This window comes from Sturnira hondurensis, unplaced genomic scaffold (assembly GCF_014824575.4).
Source record: "Sturnira hondurensis isolate 20B ecotype Veracruz unplaced genomic scaffold, ASM1482457v3 Scaffold0022908, whole genome shotgun sequence".
NCBI lineage: Eukaryota > Metazoa > Chordata > Mammalia > Chiroptera > Phyllostomidae > Sturnira > Sturnira hondurensis.
The window spans coordinates 409,035-431,089 of NW_028095539.1; the positions used below are offsets into that span (position 1 = coordinate 409,035).

A 22,055-nucleotide genomic window follows, 5' to 3' on the forward strand; every position below is an offset into this window, starting at 1 on the left:
TTAGCAGATCAGGTTTCATAGGATTTTGAGGAATTCTTTGTGATGCCAGATCTCCACCCCCCCACCCCCTAGCGCGTGCGCGCGTGCACACACGCGCGCACACACACACTCACTCTCTCTCTCTCTCTCTCTCTCTCTCTAGCAAGGCAAGGAGCTTCACCCCTCCCTCCCCATCAGATATTCAGGCTTAAGTGGGTTAGAGCTAGGAAGCGCTTCTCACAGAAGACATGGGGACTCGGGCTATGTCACCTAGCCAGGGGCAAGGGTCTAATGCTCACTCTTTGTTGCAGCCCCCCAAGTCCTTCCATGATGGCCTCCCAAGTGATCATGTCTGGCTTAGGTTGCCCCTCCTCTGAGGGGACTTACCTGTCATCAACATTGACCAAGCTTTGGGGGCAGGGAGAGGACACTGAGGCAGCATTCACTACCAGAGACAAGCTTTATCTCCTGTGGCTCGAATTCCAGAGGTCACTCGCTCATTCTTAGCCACAGTGGGTAGAATTACAGTTCCTGAAACCAGGCAGAGCAGTCCACAACACCTGAGTTTAATTTTAATTTCCCCATGAGATGCATAAAACTATTATTTTGGTTAAATTCCCTCCTCTGGTGGTCCTTTTATAGCCCTTGTTCACCTGTGCTTCCATCAGCAGCCAGTCTAGCTGCCCAGAAGGGAAGCCCTGTGCTCACGGCCTCTGACCCTGCTGCACTGTAGTTTCCACCTCATGGTGATCTTTGTGCGGCTCTCTCTGCTTCACCTTCTTGCTCCCTGGTTGTACTCTCACTTCTTTCACACCTTTGCTCACTCCCTCATTATGTCAGCTCTGCCTTCCTGCCCCTCACAGAGGCGTTCGTCCAGTCACCACTGCGCTCTGCGCTGTCACCCCCAGAACTACAGTTTTGCTCTCAGCCATCCAGTTCATGTCTGCAGGTGTCGCATCTGCTGCTTCAACCAACGGCAAATCAGAGATATTTAAGGAAAAAAAAAAAACAGAAAGTCCCCAAAACCAAAACTTGAATTTGCCATGCCCCTAGCATCATGCTGAATCCAGGAGAATGAAATGGTATGTAGACATACCCTGCTGTAGCCTGTATGCAAATGCAGGTTATATGTAAATACTACATCATTTTACATAAGGGACTTGAGCATCTGCAGATTTGATGTTCAGGGGAGTCCTGGAACCAGTCCTCTGTGGATACTGAGGGACAGCTGTATTATGGAAATTCTGTGAAAATATTCAGACATACATAAAAGTTCAAGAGTATAATTAAATACAAGGTCTGCCCAGAAGGTATCCAGCCATGCACCATGAAAAATAGAGACATTTATGGAAGCAGATATAAGAAACATTGTACATAGGACAGTGGTAACTCAGTCCCCTTCAAAGTAGGCGCCTCGGGGCCTCACACAGTTCTCTCAGTTGCCATCAGTATCATCCAATAGCCACTCCTTTTTCGGATTTCCCTGAGTGGCTGTAGCTTGGTTAGAATCAAGATTCAGCGATATCCACATTATGTTTAGTTTTTTCTGTCTCTTTTAATTAAAAACAGTCTTCCTTTTCCCCCATGCCGTGGTTTTGCTGAAGATATAGTCACATCTCTGTTGGTTTTCAGTTCCTTTCTCTGGCCATGTGAAGTTTGGTATGACTGATGTTTCTTGCCGCCATACTTTCCTCTCTGTCTACTGTCCTGGCACAAGTCTCTGTCACATGGTGCCAGCACTTTTACAAATGCCACCTTGCAGTAGTCTTTCTGTCATTGGATTCTAGCCTGTTTTTTCCTTTTGTTGACCCCAGAATTGAACTACTTCACTGGTCCCCACTGAAGCCTTTAATACTTCCCCATAACCCACAGAATGAAATTTTAAAAATTTAGTTTATTTCCTAGTCTTCAGTTTCTTAGCTTAGCATTAAAGTCACTTTATAATATATCCTGGCTTATTTCCTAAATATTATATCTTAACCGCATCGAACTTCTCACTGTACTCCGGTGATTTACTTGCCATACTGCCCCGCTGCACTGTGGCGTTCTCGAGGGCAGGAAGCGCTGCTCACGTGTGCCAGCTTGTGCAGCACGTGGCACAGGGCCTGGCACTAAATGTTGGAGTAACGAAATGCCTTTCCTCTCCCGTGTTTTTGCAGCCTCCATGAACCTTATATTCCAAACATTTCCCAAACGTATCATGTACTTTCCTGTGGGTAGGCATTCCTTCAGGCTTTTCCGTGAGCCTGGAAAATATGGCTCCCCTCCAGTCTTTAAAAAAATTGATACATTTTCATCTGAGTGCATAATTGATTAAGCTGAGCACTTGACACGAGAGGGCTGAGAACAAGATGAGCTCTATGTTATAAATGCTATTATCATTTTCATCTTAACAAATAAAGAATTTGAGTAAGAGTTTAAGACCTAAACCTAGACATGAGCTGTCGTAGGATGTCAGCCTGACTCTAACTCTGAAGTCTGTGTTCTTTCTTGATCCATCAGCTGTTGAATGATACCCTCACAAACATCGAGCTGCATTTGCATATATTACTAGCAGTTTTGACAGTTGTTAATTTTTACAGATTTGAGTGGTACCACATTGTTTTGTGAACAGGCTGTTTCTAAGCCTGGTGCACACCTTGTCTTTGAGAAAGCACATGTTTCTCATTCTGTGGGCCTCCCATCAGATAAGCTTTGATGAAATGGGGGATATAAAGGGATTATAGTGAATCTTACCTGAATTTATGAGTGCATGATTACATCATGTGTATTTAAAAGCTAGAGTTTCACCAAAATCTAATGATAAAACCTCTGTATTTATATGTTGACTTAATTTTCATTTAATGAGCATTGGCATAACATTTTACTAAGTGATCTGTATTCTAAACATACCCAGTTCTAAATAGTTTTCTTGGGACACAGGGGAACGTTGGCATAAAAAAACAAGTGGACGATAAAAAGAGATTTATTAGAAATAAATTTGTCAGACAGGAAATAACATCTTGAATTATAGGAATTCCCCTTTCCACAAGAACTTACATGAGAACTAGAAATAGTAATCATAGAAACAAGACTCTGGAAAGCAGCTAAACAACCAAAGAGTAAACCACAAGGAACGTTGGATGTCAGTATTCTGTTACAGATCATGTTCAGAGAGATGGGTAGTGATCCACCACTGCCAAGAGAAATACAAAATAAGAATTCCAGAGGAGCCCACAAACAGTTTCAGAGTAGTCCCTCTTATCAGAAAAGTTATTACTGGCATTGTAGAAAGAATTGCATTTTGTTGTCTTTGCCAAAAGACTTTTTCCCAGAAAGAAGCTGAATAACATTAACAGTGTTGAGTGAGTTCCTGCTATGTGTGAGGTACTGGCTAGGCTGACTAAGACATCACCCCAGCCCCTGAGGAGCTCCCAATCCGGGGAGAGGATGGACGTTTAAAGTGCAGTGAGGTGAGGGCTGTACCAACCATACACGTGTAGCAAGTACCATAGAAACCCTGAAAAGAGAGGGAATTCTGGGGGGGTGTAATATGTTTGGAGCCTGAAGGAAGAGCATATTTTTCAGACAGAGGAAAAGCGTGAGCAAAGACAAGGAGATATGATGACTTTTATTTAGTACCGAAGTGGTGTTTGCTTAACCTTCCCTGCTCCTTGGCAACAGAAGGTAGTGTGGTGACAGATTTATGTATTGTAAAATAAAAAATGGGATTGGAGAGAAATGTTTGCTTTATTCATTGACCATCAGAATGCCGCAGTGGAGCATAGGCAGCATCTTCCAGGTTCTTGTGTTCAAGGTCCTGTAGGGCACCTGTGGCCCACGAGTGACTGCATTCATTCACACTTCATGTTTTTTTTTTTTCAGGCTTATTCTGTGTATGATGAAGAGATTGGTTATTGCCAGGGCCAGTCATTTCTCGCTGCTGTTCTTCTGCTCCACGTGAGTAAATGAATCTCTGTTATGGCTTAGACACGGCTTGCCTCTGCTTTTACTAGCCTTAGACTTGAGCATGATTTTATATTGGCTTTGGCCAGACTCTAGGACATGAGTTTTAACTTCTATATCTAGAAACCTTTTTCTTAACTTACTGTCCTTGTGGAAGAGAACATGGTGAGCATAAGTGGCAATGTTGAAAACTGGTATAAGGGTAGACTTTGTTTTTATTGCTAGGACGATTGGATAGACTTCAGTCTTAGTTGGACCCTTGGGGACATTTTGTCTTCTCTAAAGTAGCCACTGTCATTAGAATTTGTTTGGGGATTTATGTTTTGGCGTAGGAGGGCGGCCAAGAAGTTGGCTTTCTTTAGTGCCATCTTTCTTTCTTTCGTTCGTTCATTCATTTGTTCATTCATTCATTCACTCATTCAAGACCTTTACCCTCCAACTTATATTTTTTTAGATTCGCAGCAAAATTGAAAAAATCTTAAGGTGAACACCTGTATATTCTTTACCTAATTTACCAGTTAATATTTTTCCACACTGATTTCTCTGTCTCTCGCTGCATTTTTTCTTCCTGTTTTACACACACACACACACACGCACGCACTATATTTTTTATCAATAATCTTTTTTTGGAAAATTTGTAGCAAACATCCTCATACTTCACTCCTAAATACTTGAGCATGTATGTCCTAAGGACATAACTGTAATACCACAGTCACATCCGAGAAATTCCACACTAATCCAGTACTGGCTTACACACAATTCACATTCAGTTTTCCCCAGTGGTTTTCTCAGTAAAGTCCTCTGTAGCTTTTTTTCTAGCCCAGATCAGTGGATTGCATTTGACTCATTCAGGCCTTTAATCAAAAAAGCAAGAGAGTAGAGAATAGAGTATTCCCGGTAGAGGAAATGGGACAATATATAGAAGCACTGAAACTGGGGAAACTGCAGGTGGAAGGGACTGACAGAAAGTCAGGAGGACTGGAGCATCGCGAATGATGGAAGTGGAGGGGCCTGGGGATGACAGGCGTGCCCAGTGGACCCATGGGGGCTGGGCTGTGAAGTCCGAATTTTGTTTCTCTGAGCAGGGGGAAGCTTTGAAGTTTTAAGTCTTTTCGTGTGATACAAGTAAAATACAAGGTTGTAGTACAAGGAAAACAGAAACCACTGCTATCTTGTTGCTGTTACTGAACCCAGCTTATTGGTCTTGGGAGGCAGGTAAAACAGGATAAAGCTGTGCAATTGATGAGAAAGACGAGTGCATTTGAGCATGTGTGTATACAATGTGATGATTTGATACACATATACATTGTGAAACGCTCATGCAGTCAAGCTAATTAACATTGTCCATCAGCAGGTAAAGTTTTTAAATTCGGTGGTGTTTTGTTGTTTTAGGCCCAATTTATATCTAAAAGTCTAACCAGCCTCTGTGGACAGTCTTTGTTCTCAGCTTCAGTCCAAGGACATTTATTTCCATAGAAGTTACATCACAAGCCCTTTAAAATAAAATGGATTTCCTGACTGAATCCCCAGTGACTCAGTTTGACTTCTGTGCTGTTTGCCATCGTGTTCAGTAAATGCCAGCACAAGGGCAGATGGGCTGCCTACCAGAAGGCTGCTCTGGGTCAGACCCAGGCTCCCTCCGCGTGTGGAAGAGTCTGGTCCTTTGCCTGCAGTCCTTAAGTTTTGCAATAATAATATGCTGTATTGTTCTTATTTATTACTTAGTGTGATTTGCTCTTTAGCTTTCCTTCATCCCAGTGATTGCTGTGTTCAGCCCACCTCCATTGTCTTGTTCCACAGAAGCCCATCTTCTTGACATTTAGAAGGCTTGCTGCAGTCAGGCCAGGCCTTAAATAACATTTCCAGTGCCTTCTTTCTATTTTGAAAACTAGACACACATTTTGCCAGGTTCCTGGGGAAATATTTTTCTATAAAGCTATGGAAAATGTAGGTATTATAAATGGGTAACATCTATAAATAGCAGTAGAGTTTTTGCAGTATTCTAAGTATTACTGTGAGCATTAACCGTAGTACTTTGAGCATTCCTGCAAGCCTTGGAAAATGTAAGCTTTCTCTAGCTATCTTTTCCAACAACTGTGAGGAAGAAAGATGTTCTTACTAGAATGGAATGGCAGCCAGGAGGTAGCGTGATTTACAAGGTCTCATGCTTTGCAAAAGGTGAAACCCAAGCCTGTGTGTTGGCCTGTCCTGCTCTTCCAAGTCCTGTCCTCCCTGCAGAGTCGCCTCCCCCAGGCAGACTCGGGCTTCGCCTCCCCCAGGCAGACTCGGGCTTCCCCTCCTTGTGTTCTCACCGTCTTTCTGCCTCATTCTTTTGTTTTTAGAAGAAGGAATTTGTTTGTTTGTTTATTTATAGAGGGGAAAGGGAAGGAGAAAAGGGGAGAGGCACATTAATCATTTGCCTCTCACACTCCCTCTACTGAGGAATTGGCCCACAACCCAGGTTTGTGTCCTGAGTGGGAATAGAACCAGCGACCTTTCAATTCGTAGACTGGTGCTCAGTCCACTGAGCCACACCAGCTAGGGCTTTTCTGCCTAATTCTTACTACAGTTGCTGTGCCCTGGTTGTGTGGGTGGCTCTTCAAGGACAGGAACCGTGTTTGACATAGAGAAATCATCAATGATGATTTCTTCGTTGAGCGAATAAATGTTAAGAAGCACAACCATGGGCCTGAGTTAACTACATATCGCTAAACTCAGTGGTATCCAGAGAAGAGAATAGAGGGATGAATTTAATATACTGAGGAAATTTCTGTATGTGTTTTTTGAATTTTTTCCCCCCGTCTCATTCCCTTTCTGTAACAGATGCCTGAAGAACAGGCATTCAGTGTTCTGGTCAAGATCATGTTTGACTATGGTCTCAGGGAACTTTTCAAGCAAAACTTTGAAGATTTGCATTGCAAATTTTACCAGTTGGAGCGCCTCATGCAGGTAAAAAGAGCAACCAATTTGCATTTGCCAGTGAGATTAGACTGTGGTCTGGGCAGAGTGGTCTGGGCAGAAGCGATTGATGAAATGGTGCCAAGGAGCGGTGGGACAGCGGGATTGCCTGAGCACCCAGGGTTAAGAATGGCTTGGTTGGTTTGTGTTTGTTTCTCACTGTGTGATGATGATGCCAAGGTTAATAAGGTGTGAGCCTGTTGGCTGTGAGCTGGGTTTTCAGTCTCATAAAACACTCAAAGTACCAAATGGCTTTGTAGGGGCCTTTAACACAGCACCTCAGTCAAGCAGTATTTGCTGAGCCTCTGAGGCTGACTGGTTAGGAATCTCCCATCAGAAGTGAAACAAACTCTCCCAAACATTTCATAATTGGAAAGAAAAACTGTCTTTCCAAATAGTTGTCACCATTTTGGGTATTCCTCTTCAGACCTGGTTTGTGGACAAGAAAAGACAGCTGAGTGCCAGATAACGCCAGATGATAAGTCTTCTGAGCACTTCGGAGGTTTTTAGAAAAACGCAACTATGTGACTTTTTTGGCCTATTCCCGTTAGATTTATGAGCCTCCTGGGTGGGAGCTGAATAGCTGCATATGTGCCTAAAACTAATGAGTTTACTATTTCAGGAATACATTCCCGACCTGTACAACCACTTCCTGGATATAAGTCTTGAAGCTCACATGTATGCTTCCCAGTGGTTTCTTACACTTTTTACTGCAAAATTCCCTCTCTACATGGTCTTCCACATCATCGACCTGCTTTTATGTGAGGTATGTTTCAGAGGCCACAGCACTTGGGGGTTGTTACTGTGCCCGTCTTGTAGCAGCTTTCCAAACAGAATTTGTTCTGCTCAGTTTGTTTCAGTGCCAGGAAGTCCAAGTTTAAGTGACTCTTCCTTGGGCTGAAGCTAAAGATCATGTTTTGTTAAAGGCGCTCTGCTAAAACAAAAACAAAAACATGTATGTATTAGACATTTGTATTAATATTAGGTTTGCCTGATTTTTTGAGGAAATCCAAAACAACAGTGATTAAGCAGAGGTTTATTTCTCAGATGCTAGAAGGCAGAGGTGGGCAATAACTTCCTTCCCTAGAGTGTGACTCTCATCTTTATGGCTGTTTAGAGCTCTAGCCACCAAATTTGTATTTTAAGCTGCAAAGATTAGGGGATGGGAAAGGGCGCATGCCCCCTTTTTTAAAAGAGACTTCCTGGAAGTTCCATCTGTGTTTCCACTTACCTCTTATTGGTAAGTGGGAATGTACAAGAGAGATTTTTTCCCCCCAAAGATTTTATTTATTTATATTTTTAGAGAGAGGGAAAGAAACATCAATGTGTGAGAGCAACATTGGTTGGTTGCCTCCCATGCGCCCCAGCTGGGGATGGGGCCCACAACCCAGGCCTGCCCTGACTGGGAATCGAACCAATGACCTTTCACTTTGCAGAACGATAACCAACCAGTTGAGCCACATTAGTCAGGGCAAGAGAGATTTTTTTTAAAGCTTGATAGGAATTTGCAATAAATTAGAGGGGTCTATTGCCAAAACAAAGTAGATATTAGAGTAAATAACAGCCTTTGCCACAGCATAGTTTTGGGTTTTGGAGGGGGGGGGTGTATTTAAGAAAAAATTAATTAATTTCAAAAACAATATATTTTTGTTTTAGAAACTAGAAAAATAATAGCAAAGAGGTTTAAAGATATTTCTAATCTCACTTTGGTATATGTGCTTTCAGTCTTTTTCTGTGTGTGTGTATGTGTGCAGTACAATTTCTATGTGGAATAGGTTTTTTTCATATGGAATATTATGTGATAATGCATATTATAGGTCTGTATTATTTTAAAATATGATTACACTATATATACTATTTGTTAACCTCTTAATTTCATTACTGGAACATCTATAGACACATAAACATCTACACAATATTTCTTTTTGTTTAATCTTAACCTATGCAAAACATGAAAATCCATTAAAGAATTTATATCTTCTACCCAGCTTGAAACATTATAAGAAATGACAGTCCCAACTATACCATTGTTCTTCCTTTCTGCCAAGTACCCCTTTACTTGCGTACATCATAGCTGATGTCACCAAATCCAAACCTCAAACCTTTGAGTTGTCCGGTTCTCCTGGGTTCTCCCTGTTTTAGATCACCGTTTGTTCAGTAGTTAGGAGCCCAGTAGCATGCTCAGTAATTTAAATAAACCAAACTAACCAGCTTAGAAAACCCTTGGGAGAATATTAGTTATAGAAACTGAGATCCCAGAACTTACATAGTTTAACTCAATCAGCAGAGGTTAGTGCCTCCCCGCATTTGTCCTTTGCCCCCACCTCTCCTAGAGGGGTGGCATGGAGGATGGCCAATCGGAAGGAGCCCTGAGCAGATTCGGTTCTGGGCTGTAGGGCTCCCAATAATTTTGTACCTTGAAGGCGGCCACACAAAATAAAGTTCAAAATAAGTCAGGAGTTATTTTCTGATCACGCACTTAGGACTTGGTGTTTTGGTTTGGAAGAGTAGGGCACTTTGGAAGAGTGTTCCTGTCAGATGTGAGAGCGGGTCTGGAAGAGCACTTCTCTCCCAAGAATGAGAGGCCAGGTCTGGTCTCCTTTAAGTGGTGTTTCAGTGGTGGCTCTAGTTTTCACTTTCCAAGGCATTTTCGGGATATTCCATTTCTTAATTAATGTTTTATAATTTCTCTAAATGTGTGGGATATTCCTAAGACAGATGGCTTTATGGTCCAGGTACAAACATTGAAAATACTATTTTATGTTTTTTTTTTCAGGGAATAAGTGTTATTTTTAACGTCGCCCTTGGATTACTAAAGGTACGTATTTATTCGTAAACTGAGTTATCTGTCATTCTCTGTTGCAATATCTTGGTCTCAATCTCGTCTCACCGGCCACTGTGCTCTGATGTTGCCCCTGAGAGTGGAGATGAGCCAGTAGCTCTGGCCAAGCTGAGAAGTATCTTCTGGGGGTTATAAAGCTGCTGAGATTATAAAATGCTTCTTGGACATCTGCAAAGCCAAGAACCTTTCCTACACACAGTGTGTTTTCTTTATTTTAAGACTTCGAAGGATGACTTGCTATTGACGGACTTTGAAGGTGCCTTGAAATTCTTCAGGGTTCAGCTTCCTAAGAGATATCGCTCAGAAGAAAATGCAAAGAAGCTAATGGAACTTGCTTGCAACATGAAGGTAAAATTATTTTTGCATTAATTTAATTTTTTTGTTCAGCAAATATATCACTATTCTCGATCAAAGTATCAACATTTATAATACATTAAAATTAAAATGGTTTTTTATATTATATATTTTTCCCCAAAAAATTGTAACAGGTTTTCTCCTCCCTCAGGGTAATTCTTTCTTCACTTAACTTACATAGTACAATATAGAGAAAATAAAATTCTTCTGGTTAACATAATTAAGGGTAATAACTTTCCCCACATTAAAAAAATAAAACCACAAACACATCTGAGGTGCCAAATGTATACTACATAACAATTCATTAGTTGTAGTGGGTATTTTGTGACACTTTGCCTTTCCTTCACAGTCTAGGCCTAAAATTAGGGCTCTCACGGGATCCCAGATTAGGCACGTCTGTTTTTCTCCAGCCTAACTGAGATATAATTGACATACAGTGTTATATAAATTGAAGGTATACAGAGTGGTGATATGATGTATCTATTTCAGAGTGTGCCTACAGAAAGACTGGTTGACATATCCCTCCTCCAATAGAGTTACCATTTTGCGGTTGTGATGGTGAGGACGTTGAAGTCATGCTCTCCAAGCACCTTGCAAGCCTACGGTGCAGTCTTATTACCTGCAACCTCCATTCTGTACTGCGCCTTAGGTTCCTGGAACTTGCCCTTGGACCAGCATCTCTCCCTTTTCCTCACCCCTCTGCCTTTCAAGTGTTTTTATATGTATTGTGTCCTGTGTGATTAATCTTACTGCTTCCCCTGGCCTTTGAGCGCTAAGAGAGGTATTATTATTCCCACTTTGAAGACAAACCAAAACACACAGAAGGCATTGCCCTCACCGCCAGGGTCCTACAGCTAGTTAGTGGCAGACCGCAGGTTTCATGGGTTCTGCTGTGGTGGCCCTTAACTTTCAGTATTCGTCGCTATGGTCAGTAACTCCCTAGTGTGAAACCAATACTACATGACAAAAACCCACTCAGTTTTTTTCACTCCCAATGGCATGTATGATATGTACAGTTTTTAAGGTAAAAAACAGGATTTCCTGTGTTCATGTTATAATAAAGTTTATGTTCTGAAAGAAGAACAAAAAATAATTGAAGGAATTTAGTTTGGGATTATCAGCTGGAGGCAAATGAGAGACAAAATAAATAGTTGAATTCAGATTTTATAGGGAACATAAAAGACTATTGTGTTTACCGTATGTGACTCCAGAGGGTAAAACAGGAATTAGTGTGTCAGGGTAGGTGTGAGCAAGAAGCTCACTACTGGAGAGAATGTGGACTTGGCCTCAGGGAGATCTGAATTCAGGGTTACTCAGTTATTGAAGGGGTACCCTCATCTGCAAGGTAACATTGGATTTCTGGTTCTAGTTGTATATCAGACTGAGGAAAAAAAGAGGTGCCCAGGTAGGTGAAGCAGAGTAGCTGGAAGCAGTGTGTGTGGCCTGACAGCACATCAGAGGGAGTGCGGACACGTAGGTAGGTAGGTGGTCGGTGCACACGCGGACAAGCGGCACGACCTTGCGCCTTTAGCAGCTGAAACTGGGACCTCTGCCTGAAGTTAGGACCCTGGAGCTGCTGCTTGGTTTTGAAAGAGGGGTTACAAAGCAACCCAGTAGCCCAAGAAACAGCAGAAATCATAAGACAAAGTGAATGTTTTTTTTTTTTTAAAAAAGGAACTAGAACTTCTAGAAATGAAGATAATCATTAACTTTATCATTCGAATTAAAATGTGACCTACTTCACAAGTATTACAGGTAGCATTTAATATTTTACCACATATAGTTGAGGGTATAGTTTAGTCCTTTTGTGTATGAGGATTAGCTACAGCATTTGTAGAGTGCTTATTGACCCCAGTGCCTGGTGACCACTGCTGTGGTCACTTCCTCTCTGGTCTGGAAGCACATATGAATCACTTCGGTGACATTTGCAGGATTCTGGGTTTGTGCAAAGCAGAGAACCAGGTGATCTCTGAAGGTCCGAGTCTCTTTCCACCTCAACCTGGTGCAGCACCCACAAGGCGCTGCCTCCTCCTGGCGATTTCTTCCCCTCCAGACTGCTGCTCTCTCAGTGTCCGTCCCAGCACGTGGTACCTAGCTGGTTGCTCAGGGCAAAAAAACCTTGGTGTCACCCGGAACGTCTCTTTCTCTCACACTCCCCATCTTCACACTGCACACCCAAGCCCTGTCGTCCTAATATGTCCTGAGCCTGACTGCTTACTGCTCCCTTCTTCACTGACCCCGGAATCTCACCGCCACCATCACCTCCCCCTGTAAGGTGTCAGTAGACTCCTTGGTCTTTCTGTTTCCACAGTGGTTTTCTCCCAGGCTTTTCTCGATCCCCTCTCCCCTTTGCTTAAAACTCTGATGGTTTTTTAGGATAAAACTCAAGTTTTAGCCTTGGCCTACAAGGCCTGACACTATCTGAGCTCTCAGTCATCTCTCTGATTTCATCTCTTACTAAGTTTCTTACTTTTCCACTTCAGACACCCTGGCCTTCTGGGCTCTTCTCCAGCAGACCGACATGTTCACTCTGCAGGCCTCTGCACTGGCTGGTCTCTGCCCATCCTGTTCTCTGTGGTGCCCGTGTGGGTGGCTTTGCTGTTGCCTTGCTCGGCCTTGGGCTCGAATATCCTGCCACCAGAACAGCCTCCTCCAATGACGTCTGGAGGGGAGCTTCCCCAGCCCTGATCTTGCCCTCACTTATCTTCCACTTACCACTGCACGGCATTTTGTTTTACGGTTGTTTGATTCCCCCTCCCACTAGAATGAAGCCTGTGATAGAGAGGACCTTATCTCTTGTTTACTGAATCCCCAGCACAGGAACAGTGTCTGGCATGTAAATACTGATTGAACAGGAGAATAAATGAATATGCTGTTGAATTTCTACCACATGGTTTATAAACACGAGTTAACCTGGATTTGAGCAAGACTTAAAGTAGGTCCCAGCTGAAGGTGTTATCTTTTGAGGTTTTCATTAACTTGAAACACTTTAATAATGTATGGATCCTTTATTTCCATAGTCCAGATGGGAGGTGTCTAATGTCTTTTTCTTGCCTGTGCTTTCCAAGAAGTTAAGGGGGACCAGGTTATGTACATAGCACATACATGTTGTGTTAGATATGTAATTCCTTCTGGCCCTGAGAACTCAGCATGGCTGGGGTACCCTTTGGATGATACCCCTACTTGCACTTGGTTTCAGGGTTAGAAAGATAGTAATTTTTTTAAAAACTGATTTCACAGCATGGAAAGCCTACTGATTCACCAGGATGTGAGAGAATGTGATTTTTCTGCTGAAAGGTGGGGTATGGGGTGTACAACTGAGTGAGTGGTTAGTAGTTGTTCTCTGGTAGCTGTGCTTACTGCTGGCAAATATTAAGGGAGATATAGGCAACAGTTGAGCCAATCACTGGTGGTAAACCTCAATCATGGTGTAATTTGCCTGCTGAAAAATAAGAAAATCCTTGGCAAGCCTTACGTGCATGCTGTGAGCTGCAGGGCGTTTGGATCACTTCCATCAGCATGGGAACTGCATGGGCCCCCCTGGGGGTGAGGAGCCCCCTCTGGACATGGAGAAGGTTCCTGCTATGGAACAGTTTGGAAACTAGCTTTTGAACTTTGGAGAGTAGAATTTAGAAAGGAAACGCTGACTCTAACTCACTGAAATTCCATTCTATTATTTTAATTTTTTAAATTGTGGCATTTTTTTTCAAAGTTGTACTTACCAATTAAGGTGGGGATTGGGAATACTTAGCCTCACGTGCTAGTACAGGAAACAACCTGTTTTTCTTGTTGTCCTTTAGTGATGACAGTGTTGTTATTTCTGTTGTTTATATAGTTTCTAGAAGTGTCTCATTTCTTCCTCACTATACCATCTGTGGAAACTGAGGCTTATAGAAGTCACATAACAGGCCCAGCTTGTACTGGTCGGGCAGTGACCAGCCCTGGGCCCTCAGACTGTGTGCATTCCCGGTGCGCTCTGCTCCATTGCACTGGCCTCTTCTCATTGCAGAAGAAACAGGTTTGTTGTGACAATACCCAAAATGGTCACAAGATGGGGGTGTTGTTCAAAAAGGTCTGCGTTCCTCCCTCAGAGCCTTCCTTTTCTCAAAATCTTTGTGTCCATCTATACTTTTCTCTTTTTTACCCTTTTCCTTCTCTCCTTCTCCCTCCTTTTCCTTAGTTTATTATGGGACAGAAATATTTATTTTTTGAGGAGTTTTTGATCTCCTGCACCTAATCTAAAATTTAACAACACACATGCATCAGAACTCATTTAGCTGTCCTCTGACTTTCTCTTTTTTCATGGGCCAGTGTCCTGAAATAATGAAGTACTTTCCACTTCTGATACTAGGTCTGAACGGCATTTCATTTCTAAAGTCTGGCATTCCAGGCGTTCGTGAATGGCCCTAGTCGCTCTACCACCCTTTCATATTCATAAATGTGCTGTGCCTTGTTGGGGGAGAGTCGCATTGAGGTCTTTTAAGTTTCTGATTCAAGCGATATGTGAGAGTAATTTTTCTTTATGTCCATACACATGTTTTAGAGAACAAGTCAGGTGTGCAAGGCTAGCTGAGAAGCAGCAGGAGCCATGGGAAAGGAGATGGCTCTGTGGGTTTCTGAGGTCACACTGAAGACATGATCCTTTTGTTGTGAAATCTGCCTGAAGTGAAATGTGATTTCTGAACCGCTGTTTCCTTGGGATTTGTTACTTCAAACATAAAGTGATTGTGCTAGACCTCAGACTACTTATAAGAAAAATTGTTATTACAAAAAACAAATAGCAGAATCTCCAAATTAATGTAACCCTAATCATCGGCTATTTGGAGAAGGAGAAAACGCTGTCATTTGGGAATATTTACCCTTAGGGGCTTTTTTTATTCATGAGCTAAAAGCCACACTAGTGGGAATTTCACTCTCTGGCCAGATCATTTGTAGAGTTAAATGTGTGTGAGGGTTTTAAGCTCTGTGATTGCAGTCACTTAATCAGTCGTCTTAATATGTTTCCAGAATTTTTCGTAGTGTCTGCACATAGCAAATTAACCCTACCATGACCACATGAGGTCAGTTTTCAAGTATCTATATGAAGCTTACAAAATTATAGAAAATTCCCAAAGGGTGTAAATTTTATAAGTGATAGAGTGGGGATTAGATCCTAGGAATTTCAGACTCTGAAGTCAGTGCTTATTATCACTGTGTTTTACTGTGAATGAGGGATTCGGTGAGTAGGACAAGAGCCCCTGTGCTGAAGATTAGCTGAGCCTCTCTGTCAGCCTGGAAGCTGCGTGCACACTGTACCTAAGTTCATTTTCCCTCTGACTACACCAGGCTGTAGTTTTATTTCTTGGCTTGTTCTTAGCTTTTAGAATTGGGCTTCAGGAGGAAACTTTGAGTGGCTGCTCTCTTTCTCTGCACTGTACCCTAAATTTTTTGGTGTTGCAAGGGTAGCAGTGGTCACTGCCTTCTTAGTAAGGTGGTCTCCCTCGGTCCATATCTGTGTTTGGATTCTCCGCTCTGAGTTTACTTCTGCATTTTAGAAAAAAAACCCCGATGGTAAGACCAGAATGTCTAATTCTGTTTAGTGATCTTTGAGAGAGTTTGAGTCCAAACTATTTGAACAAATTAGATAAACAGGCTCGAAAATTAAGTAGAACGTTGATTTGTTTCAAGTGGTTATAGGTGCAGACCTTGGAGTGAGAGAGACCTTGGGTGTCATCCTGGCTCCACCTCCGCCATGTGGCCCACAGTGGGTTAACACAGCAGGCCGGAAGGGAGGGCAGCAAGGTGAGGCCTTTAGTGTGGCTGCTGCTCTTCCAATGACCGATGATCCTCCCCATCCCTCAGACACCCGGGGTCTCCTGGCCTGCCCTGGTCTGGCCTCCTCTGCCCAGGCACTTGGCATTGTGCAGCACTGAGACCCCCAGTACTTATTGCAGTGGGGTCTAGGATTGTCTTTACCTAAATTGGAAACTCAGTCTTATCCGAAAAAACTGTTAGAGTATTTTCTCCGTAAAAGTACATTTAAACAGAAAAAATAAATAAATATAATCTTCTCTGAGGGCAAAAATGCCACTGTGTGTGAAGCTGTGACTTCCACAGCCTCTGACAGAGGTCAGCCAGCAGTGGGTGTGATTCAGGGCTCTGGGCTGACTCCACAGCTGCCCCGCTTCCTGTGTGCAGTTACAGTGTTATCGAAGTAAGTAACAGACAGAATGACCCTTGCACCTTGAAGAGTGGGGAGTGTGTCTCTCCTCATGGAGAGTTTTCATGCTCACTGTGGGCCAGGCTTTAGGAATTTCACAGGGGATCAGAGTTCCTGCCCTGTGGACTTTGCGTGTTGTGATTGCTATGCATCTTTGAATCACTGCTGTCTAGCAAAACACATTGCCCATAGCCGGGCCCAACTGTTGGGTAAATACACGTCCCTTCTGCATTCTGACCAGTTTGAAAGGAAGGCTGCTGGCTTTGATTTGTTCAACATCTGATTACTGAGTCCCAGTTATGTTCCAGGCATTGAGCTGGGCACTAGAGGTGAGACCTGCCTCCTAGTGGCAAGACAGACAACCAGGTAAGCATATAAATAGATCATTGTGGCCTTGGACAGGTGCCATGGAGGAATTGCCTTGATGCTACAAGAATAGACAACGAAAGACTGGACCTCGTGGAGGGAAGGTGTCAGGGAGGGTTCCTACCGAAGTGGCGTCAGAGCTCTGACATGACAGGTGAATGGGGTGCGGGCCTGTCTGGGCAGAGGGCCAGACTTGCAGTGTGCATTCACTTGGAAAGGGCGCTGTGCAGAATGGTCGGTGTAACTCAGCACTTCTGGGCACTCGGTGCGCGTGGGCGGGGCAGTAATGAAGGGGGCACTGCTCCGACCAGGAGGCGTGGATAATAGGACAGGCAGGTGAGAGGTGGGTGCTGGTCTCTGCTGGATGCGCCTGCATGTGGAGGCTTGAATCAGTGCTTTCCTGCTGGTGCCGCTCAGTTCCCCGTTCAGGTGTCAGGCATCGGGCTCTTCGGGGGGCCTGGGCCTCAGAGGCACCCTGAACTAGTTGGCTCTAGTATGCAGGTACCAGTGCTCCGAAAGTCAGGATCAGCTGCCACCGTTGTAAGTAGTGTTGTTTTTATTTATTTTTCCTTTGTGATGGGTTTGGGGTAAGGAGTTTAAGGGAGGGAGGGGATAAGAGACAAGAACCAGTGAGAAATGGGAGGGAGCCAGTGCTGGTAAAGACAGCAGGACTTGGGACCAGTGAGCTCTGTCCCTGCAGCCTGAGGGCCGACTGAGCGCTGACTGAGCACTTCAGTGGGGACAGACACAGAGGGATGAGCAGAGCCCGCCTTAGAGCAGCCCAGCACGGTGGCTCGAGTTCACTTTAACAGCGCCAACTTCGTCTGCCTAGGTCTAAAAGTAACTTATGCTCAGTGCAGAACACTTGGAGAACAGGAGAAGCGCATAAAGAAATGCCCACATCCTGTCACGAAAATCTAAGAGCCCAATGCGAGAGCCAAGTGAAAAGGCCCACACTTGTCAGGGGCCCGTTGTACGTGAGCAACGTGAGCAGCCCTCGCAGTGCCGAGACGGAGCAGCCCCTGTGCTCTGAGAACGCAGTGTTTCTGATGGGGCAACGAGATGGGGAGGAGATTATTTTGCAATTGGCCTTTTTAAATGTATGTTTCTGGGGAAGAAACGTTCATTCTTTCATCCCCTAGCCTGAGAATGAAAAGTTGGAGAATCCTGAAGAGCTGGGAGAAGGTTTGGGAGGATTTGATGTTCGTGCTGTTGTTTTTGGGAAAGCACTAAGGGGGCCTCATACCCACCGCCCTCCTGTCACTCACCCAGAGTGTGTTTGCCCCCACAGACCTCATTCAGTTTCTCTCCCTCGAGGATGCTCCATGAGGGTTGTTCATAGATTTACCACTCACACAGATGTCGCATTTAGGTGCTTTCGTTGTGCACCACACACACTATAAACGTTTACCTCGGCATTGGCCTTAAACCGCAGACGGTCTAGTTGGAAGATGTCACTCTCCCACATGTAGCTGCTCCCCAGCTGTCTGATGGGCATTTTCTGTAGACTGCGGCCAGGGCGCAGGGCTGTGTTCTTGGCTGCCTCCCCTCAGGTGGCAGCCATACTCCAGAAGCAGACCTGTGCCCACCCCGCCAAGGAACGGGGAGGAGAACAGCAGGAAGCGAGAAGGGAAGGGAGTCAGGGAACGAGCACTGGAAGCACTGCAGACTTGAGCGCCTGCCCTAAAGGGGACCGTCCCATCCCTTTTAGGTCTCCGTCTCTTTCTCTGTAAGTGAAGTTGGACTAGACCAGCTTGGTGTTTCTTAGTCACCTGCAGCTGGCAGCTAAACTGTGTGACTCAGCATAGTACTGATTATTGAGGCTTTGGGAAGGGATGAGCATTAGCTTTCTAACCATTCCTTAAGTTGCACATATCTGTTTTATTAGTTTTGTATTTCTTATATTTCATAATTATTTAAAATGTAATTTAAAAACAACCCAAGAGGATGGGTCAGTGGTTTAGAGGAAGGAATCAAACAAAAGACTAAAGACTTGCATCTTGAAAGGATGCCCTTGGCTATGGTCCAGACTGCAGAAGAAGAAGAGCCAACTAGTAAAGAGGGGAACAACCCGTGAGGTCACAGGTGACAAACACAAGGCCCGCGGGCTGAATCTGGCCCTCCACCTGTTTCATGAAGCCTGGCACCTAGTTTTTCCTCAGCAGCAGCGCCGAGCTCTTTGCCCCTAGTTGAGGAGTAGGTTCATTTATGCAATCCTGAAGTTACCGTTCAGCGCTTTGAAGGCAACCATGAGGCTGGTGCTGATATGGCCCCTGGTGACAATGATGTTGACACCCCTGTATTAGGTAGAAGAAGAGCCCAGAGAGAAAGGGAGAAACGATTTCCTAGAGAAAAGTGGAGTGGGCTGGTCACATTTAAGCTTGAAAGTCAGGAATTTGGAAGTTTGGTTGGGGAGAGAGATAATCTGCCTGGTGGCCTTCCAGAGGGTGCTTTCTGCAGTGTAGTCAGAGCAGAAGCTTCATTTAGACAGATTGAAGAGAGAGGCAGAAGCAGTGGAAGGTATAGACCCGTGATTTGCCAGGGTGGTTGGTAAGAAAAAGCTTGAGAGAAAGAGGACAGTAGTGTGAGAGGGCAGCAGAGCTGTGTTTTGAAGGGAGGAAGGAATCATGCCTATTTGAAAGCAGAACAGAAGGAGCTAGTAGAGTTGAAATAAGGTAGCGAGGTGGCTGCAGCTTGGGCCTTGCATGGAGTCTAGCTCCTTGGGTTCAAATCCCAGACCTGCCTGGCCCTGAGTGACCATGGCCAATTTATGTAACCTGCTTATTCCTCGTTAACTTGCCCATAAAATGAGCATGAAAATAGCATACCTGTAGAGGTGACTCGGGGTCAGAGATGTAAAGTGCCTTGCAGCAGTGCTGGTGTGTGCTAAATAAAAGGGTGATGGTGATGATTAGGGATAATAGGACCCAGAACCCAGGCAGGAGGAGCTGCCTGTAGGTGTCCTTCTAACACTGTTAGTAAAAACCGTAGGAACCGCCCTGGCTGGTGCAGCTCAGTGGATTGAGCGCGGGCCTGTGAACCACACGATCGCAGTTTGATTCCCAGTCAGGGCACATGCCTGGCTTGCACGCCAGTTCCCAGCAGGGGACTCAGGAGAAGCAACCATACATTGATATTTCTCTCCTTCCCTTCCCCTCTAAAGATAAATAAATAAAATCTTAAAAAAAACACGTAGGAACCAATCACCCCCCACAGAACCCTGGACATAGGAGTCATTGAATAAGATTTTGGGTCCTGGACTTTGATCCCCTCTGATGCTTTCTCTCCAAAAATAGGCAACACCACTTCCATGGTGACTGGGGCTTCCCTCTGAAGCACCCACCACTTCCCGATACTTAGTAATGTGTGCTGTGATTTATTTTACAGATCAGTCAGAAGAAGCTGAAAAAATATGAGAAAGAGTATCACACCATGAGGGAGCAGCAGGCCCAGCAGGAGGACCCCATCGAGCGGTTCGAGGTTCGTTTGTGGCTGATGTGATCGGAGGAGCTTGCAGCCTTTCATGTAACGGTGCCTGGAGCAGCTTTGTCGGATATTTTTAAACTTCAGTTCCACTATTCTAGGTTCAAGTTTCAATTTGAGTTTGCAAATGAGGGGGAAAAGTTTGTTTTGCTTCAAACCAGATGCCTGGTCTGTTACAGTTAGTGGCCTTTTGGCACAGTTAATAAGACATTAACTTGACAGGGTCACTTGAGCCAGTTAAACATTCTCCGGTGAAGACAGAAAATAAGAAATGATTGATTGGTAGCACATCAGGACCAGCCATGTTTCTCACAGTTCCCATAGGACTCAGGAAGTAGTGTTGAGGGTTAGCCCAGAGACCTGTCACTTTCATCTGATTTTTATGTGTCTCTAACTGGTCCCTTTGAACCCCTCAGCGGGAGAACAGGCGTCTACAAGAAGCGAACATGAGGTTAGAACAGGAAAACGATGACCTGGCCCACGAGCTGGTGACCAGCAAGATCGCCCTGCGAAAGGACCTGGATAACGTGAGTAGTCGGTCTTAAGGGATACATTGTATCCAGCACGTGCCTTCCCTCTTGGTCACTGAGCGCCGTGAGATTTAGTGCTTGTTCTGGTTAGCCACCTCCCTGGAACTGGTCCTGTGGGCATTCCTTTTCTTCCAGGATCAGAGGTGATCCCTCGAAGCCCTCTTTACCATACTCTTCGCTCCTTAGACACTTGGTCCTTGAACTTTTTTCTAAGCAGTGCTTGATTGAGGGACCTTCTGGCCAATTCTTAGCTATCACAATTGGCAGTGGCATTTAATCACCATGATTATCTTAACCTCCCCCTAAAACCAGAAGAGGTTTTGTTATCTTGCATACTTGGTGCCTGGAGCCTGAGCACGCCGACTACAGTAAAGCCCAGGGCGGAAGAAGCTCGGTGTCGCAATTTCTGTTGGCAGACGTGCCATTTTTCTTTGCTTTTCCTAATCTTAAAATGTTGCGGGTAACGTCTTTCCCGGCAGGGGGTTTGTCTGTTTTCTACACCTCAAGCTTCCCTTAGAAGTGGAGCCTCTCACTCATGGTTCAGGGCAGAGGTTGGTGAGCTGCTTCTGTAAAGGGAAAGCTGCAAAGGGAGACGCGTGGTGGGACGTAGGGCCTCTCTTGCGACTCTTGAACTCTGCCATTGGTGCAGAACTAGCTCGAACCAGACCTTGTCCATAGGAACTGGTGGGTTTGACGCGTGGGCCGTAGTGTGCCACCTCCTAAGATTACTTTCCTGCTCGTGGGTTTCCTGGGGTTCTAGAAACAGGCACAGGCTCTTGAGGGATTGTAGGGGACTGAGGCGGTATAATGAACCCCATGGGGTCTGTGACCCTCAGAAGGCCCTTGACATCTACCAGGTGTGTGTGAAAATATTGTGTACTACTGGTTCTTGACACTTCTCTTTAGAAATAGAATAGTAGAGTGGGAAATTTTAAACAGGCCTGGGTTCTAATACCAACTACTCTACTTTCAAGTAGAGAAAAACGCCCGGGGGGTTGGTGCAGAATAAATGCTGTGCCTCAGGGTTTAGTGAGAATTACAGGATTTGGTGGATATGAAACGCCTCCATCCCCCCAAAACTAGAATCACACACAGGCAGTGTCACTTCCCTCTGCTTGTCTATTGTCAGCTACAAATAGCCGTGGGAAAGTGGGAAGTGTCCTTTTTCCAGTTTCTGCGGGAGCGCATTTCAAGGTCTGAGCCCTCAGTGACTGGGATCTGGTGGTCTCACGGCCTTTTGGTTCCCCACAACCTCCTTCTTAGGGTCGCAGCTCCTCCCCGTGGTGCAGACTCCCAGCCTGCCGTGTGCTCATCTTTGTGGAAACGCAGTGTGAATCGCTCCCTCACCCACCAGTCATCTCTGCCAAGTGAGTGGAGGAGGCTGGGCACACTGAGCAGG

At 44.6% G+C, this 22,055-nt stretch overlaps 1 protein-coding gene across 6 annotated transcripts in view; it reads left to right on the plus strand.

The window, feature by feature from the left end:
* Positions 1-22,055, plus strand: part of RABGAP1 (RAB GTPase activating protein 1) — a 164,171-nt gene that overhangs the window by 130,340 nt on the left and 11,776 nt on the right. For all 6 annotated transcript variants that reach the window (XM_037036821.1, XM_037036824.1, XM_037036820.1 and 3 more), the window contains 7 exons: positions 3,844-3,918; positions 6,748-6,873; positions 7,505-7,648; positions 9,659-9,700; positions 9,944-10,072; positions 20,031-20,123; positions 20,543-20,653. In XM_037036821.1, the coding sequence (XP_036892716.1) occupies positions 3,844-3,918; positions 6,748-6,873; positions 7,505-7,648; positions 9,659-9,700; positions 9,944-10,072; positions 20,031-20,123; positions 20,543-20,653 (720 nt within the window). The remainder of the gene's footprint in view (positions 1-3,843; positions 3,919-6,747; positions 6,874-7,504; positions 7,649-9,658; positions 9,701-9,943; positions 10,073-20,030; positions 20,124-20,542; positions 20,654-22,055) is intronic.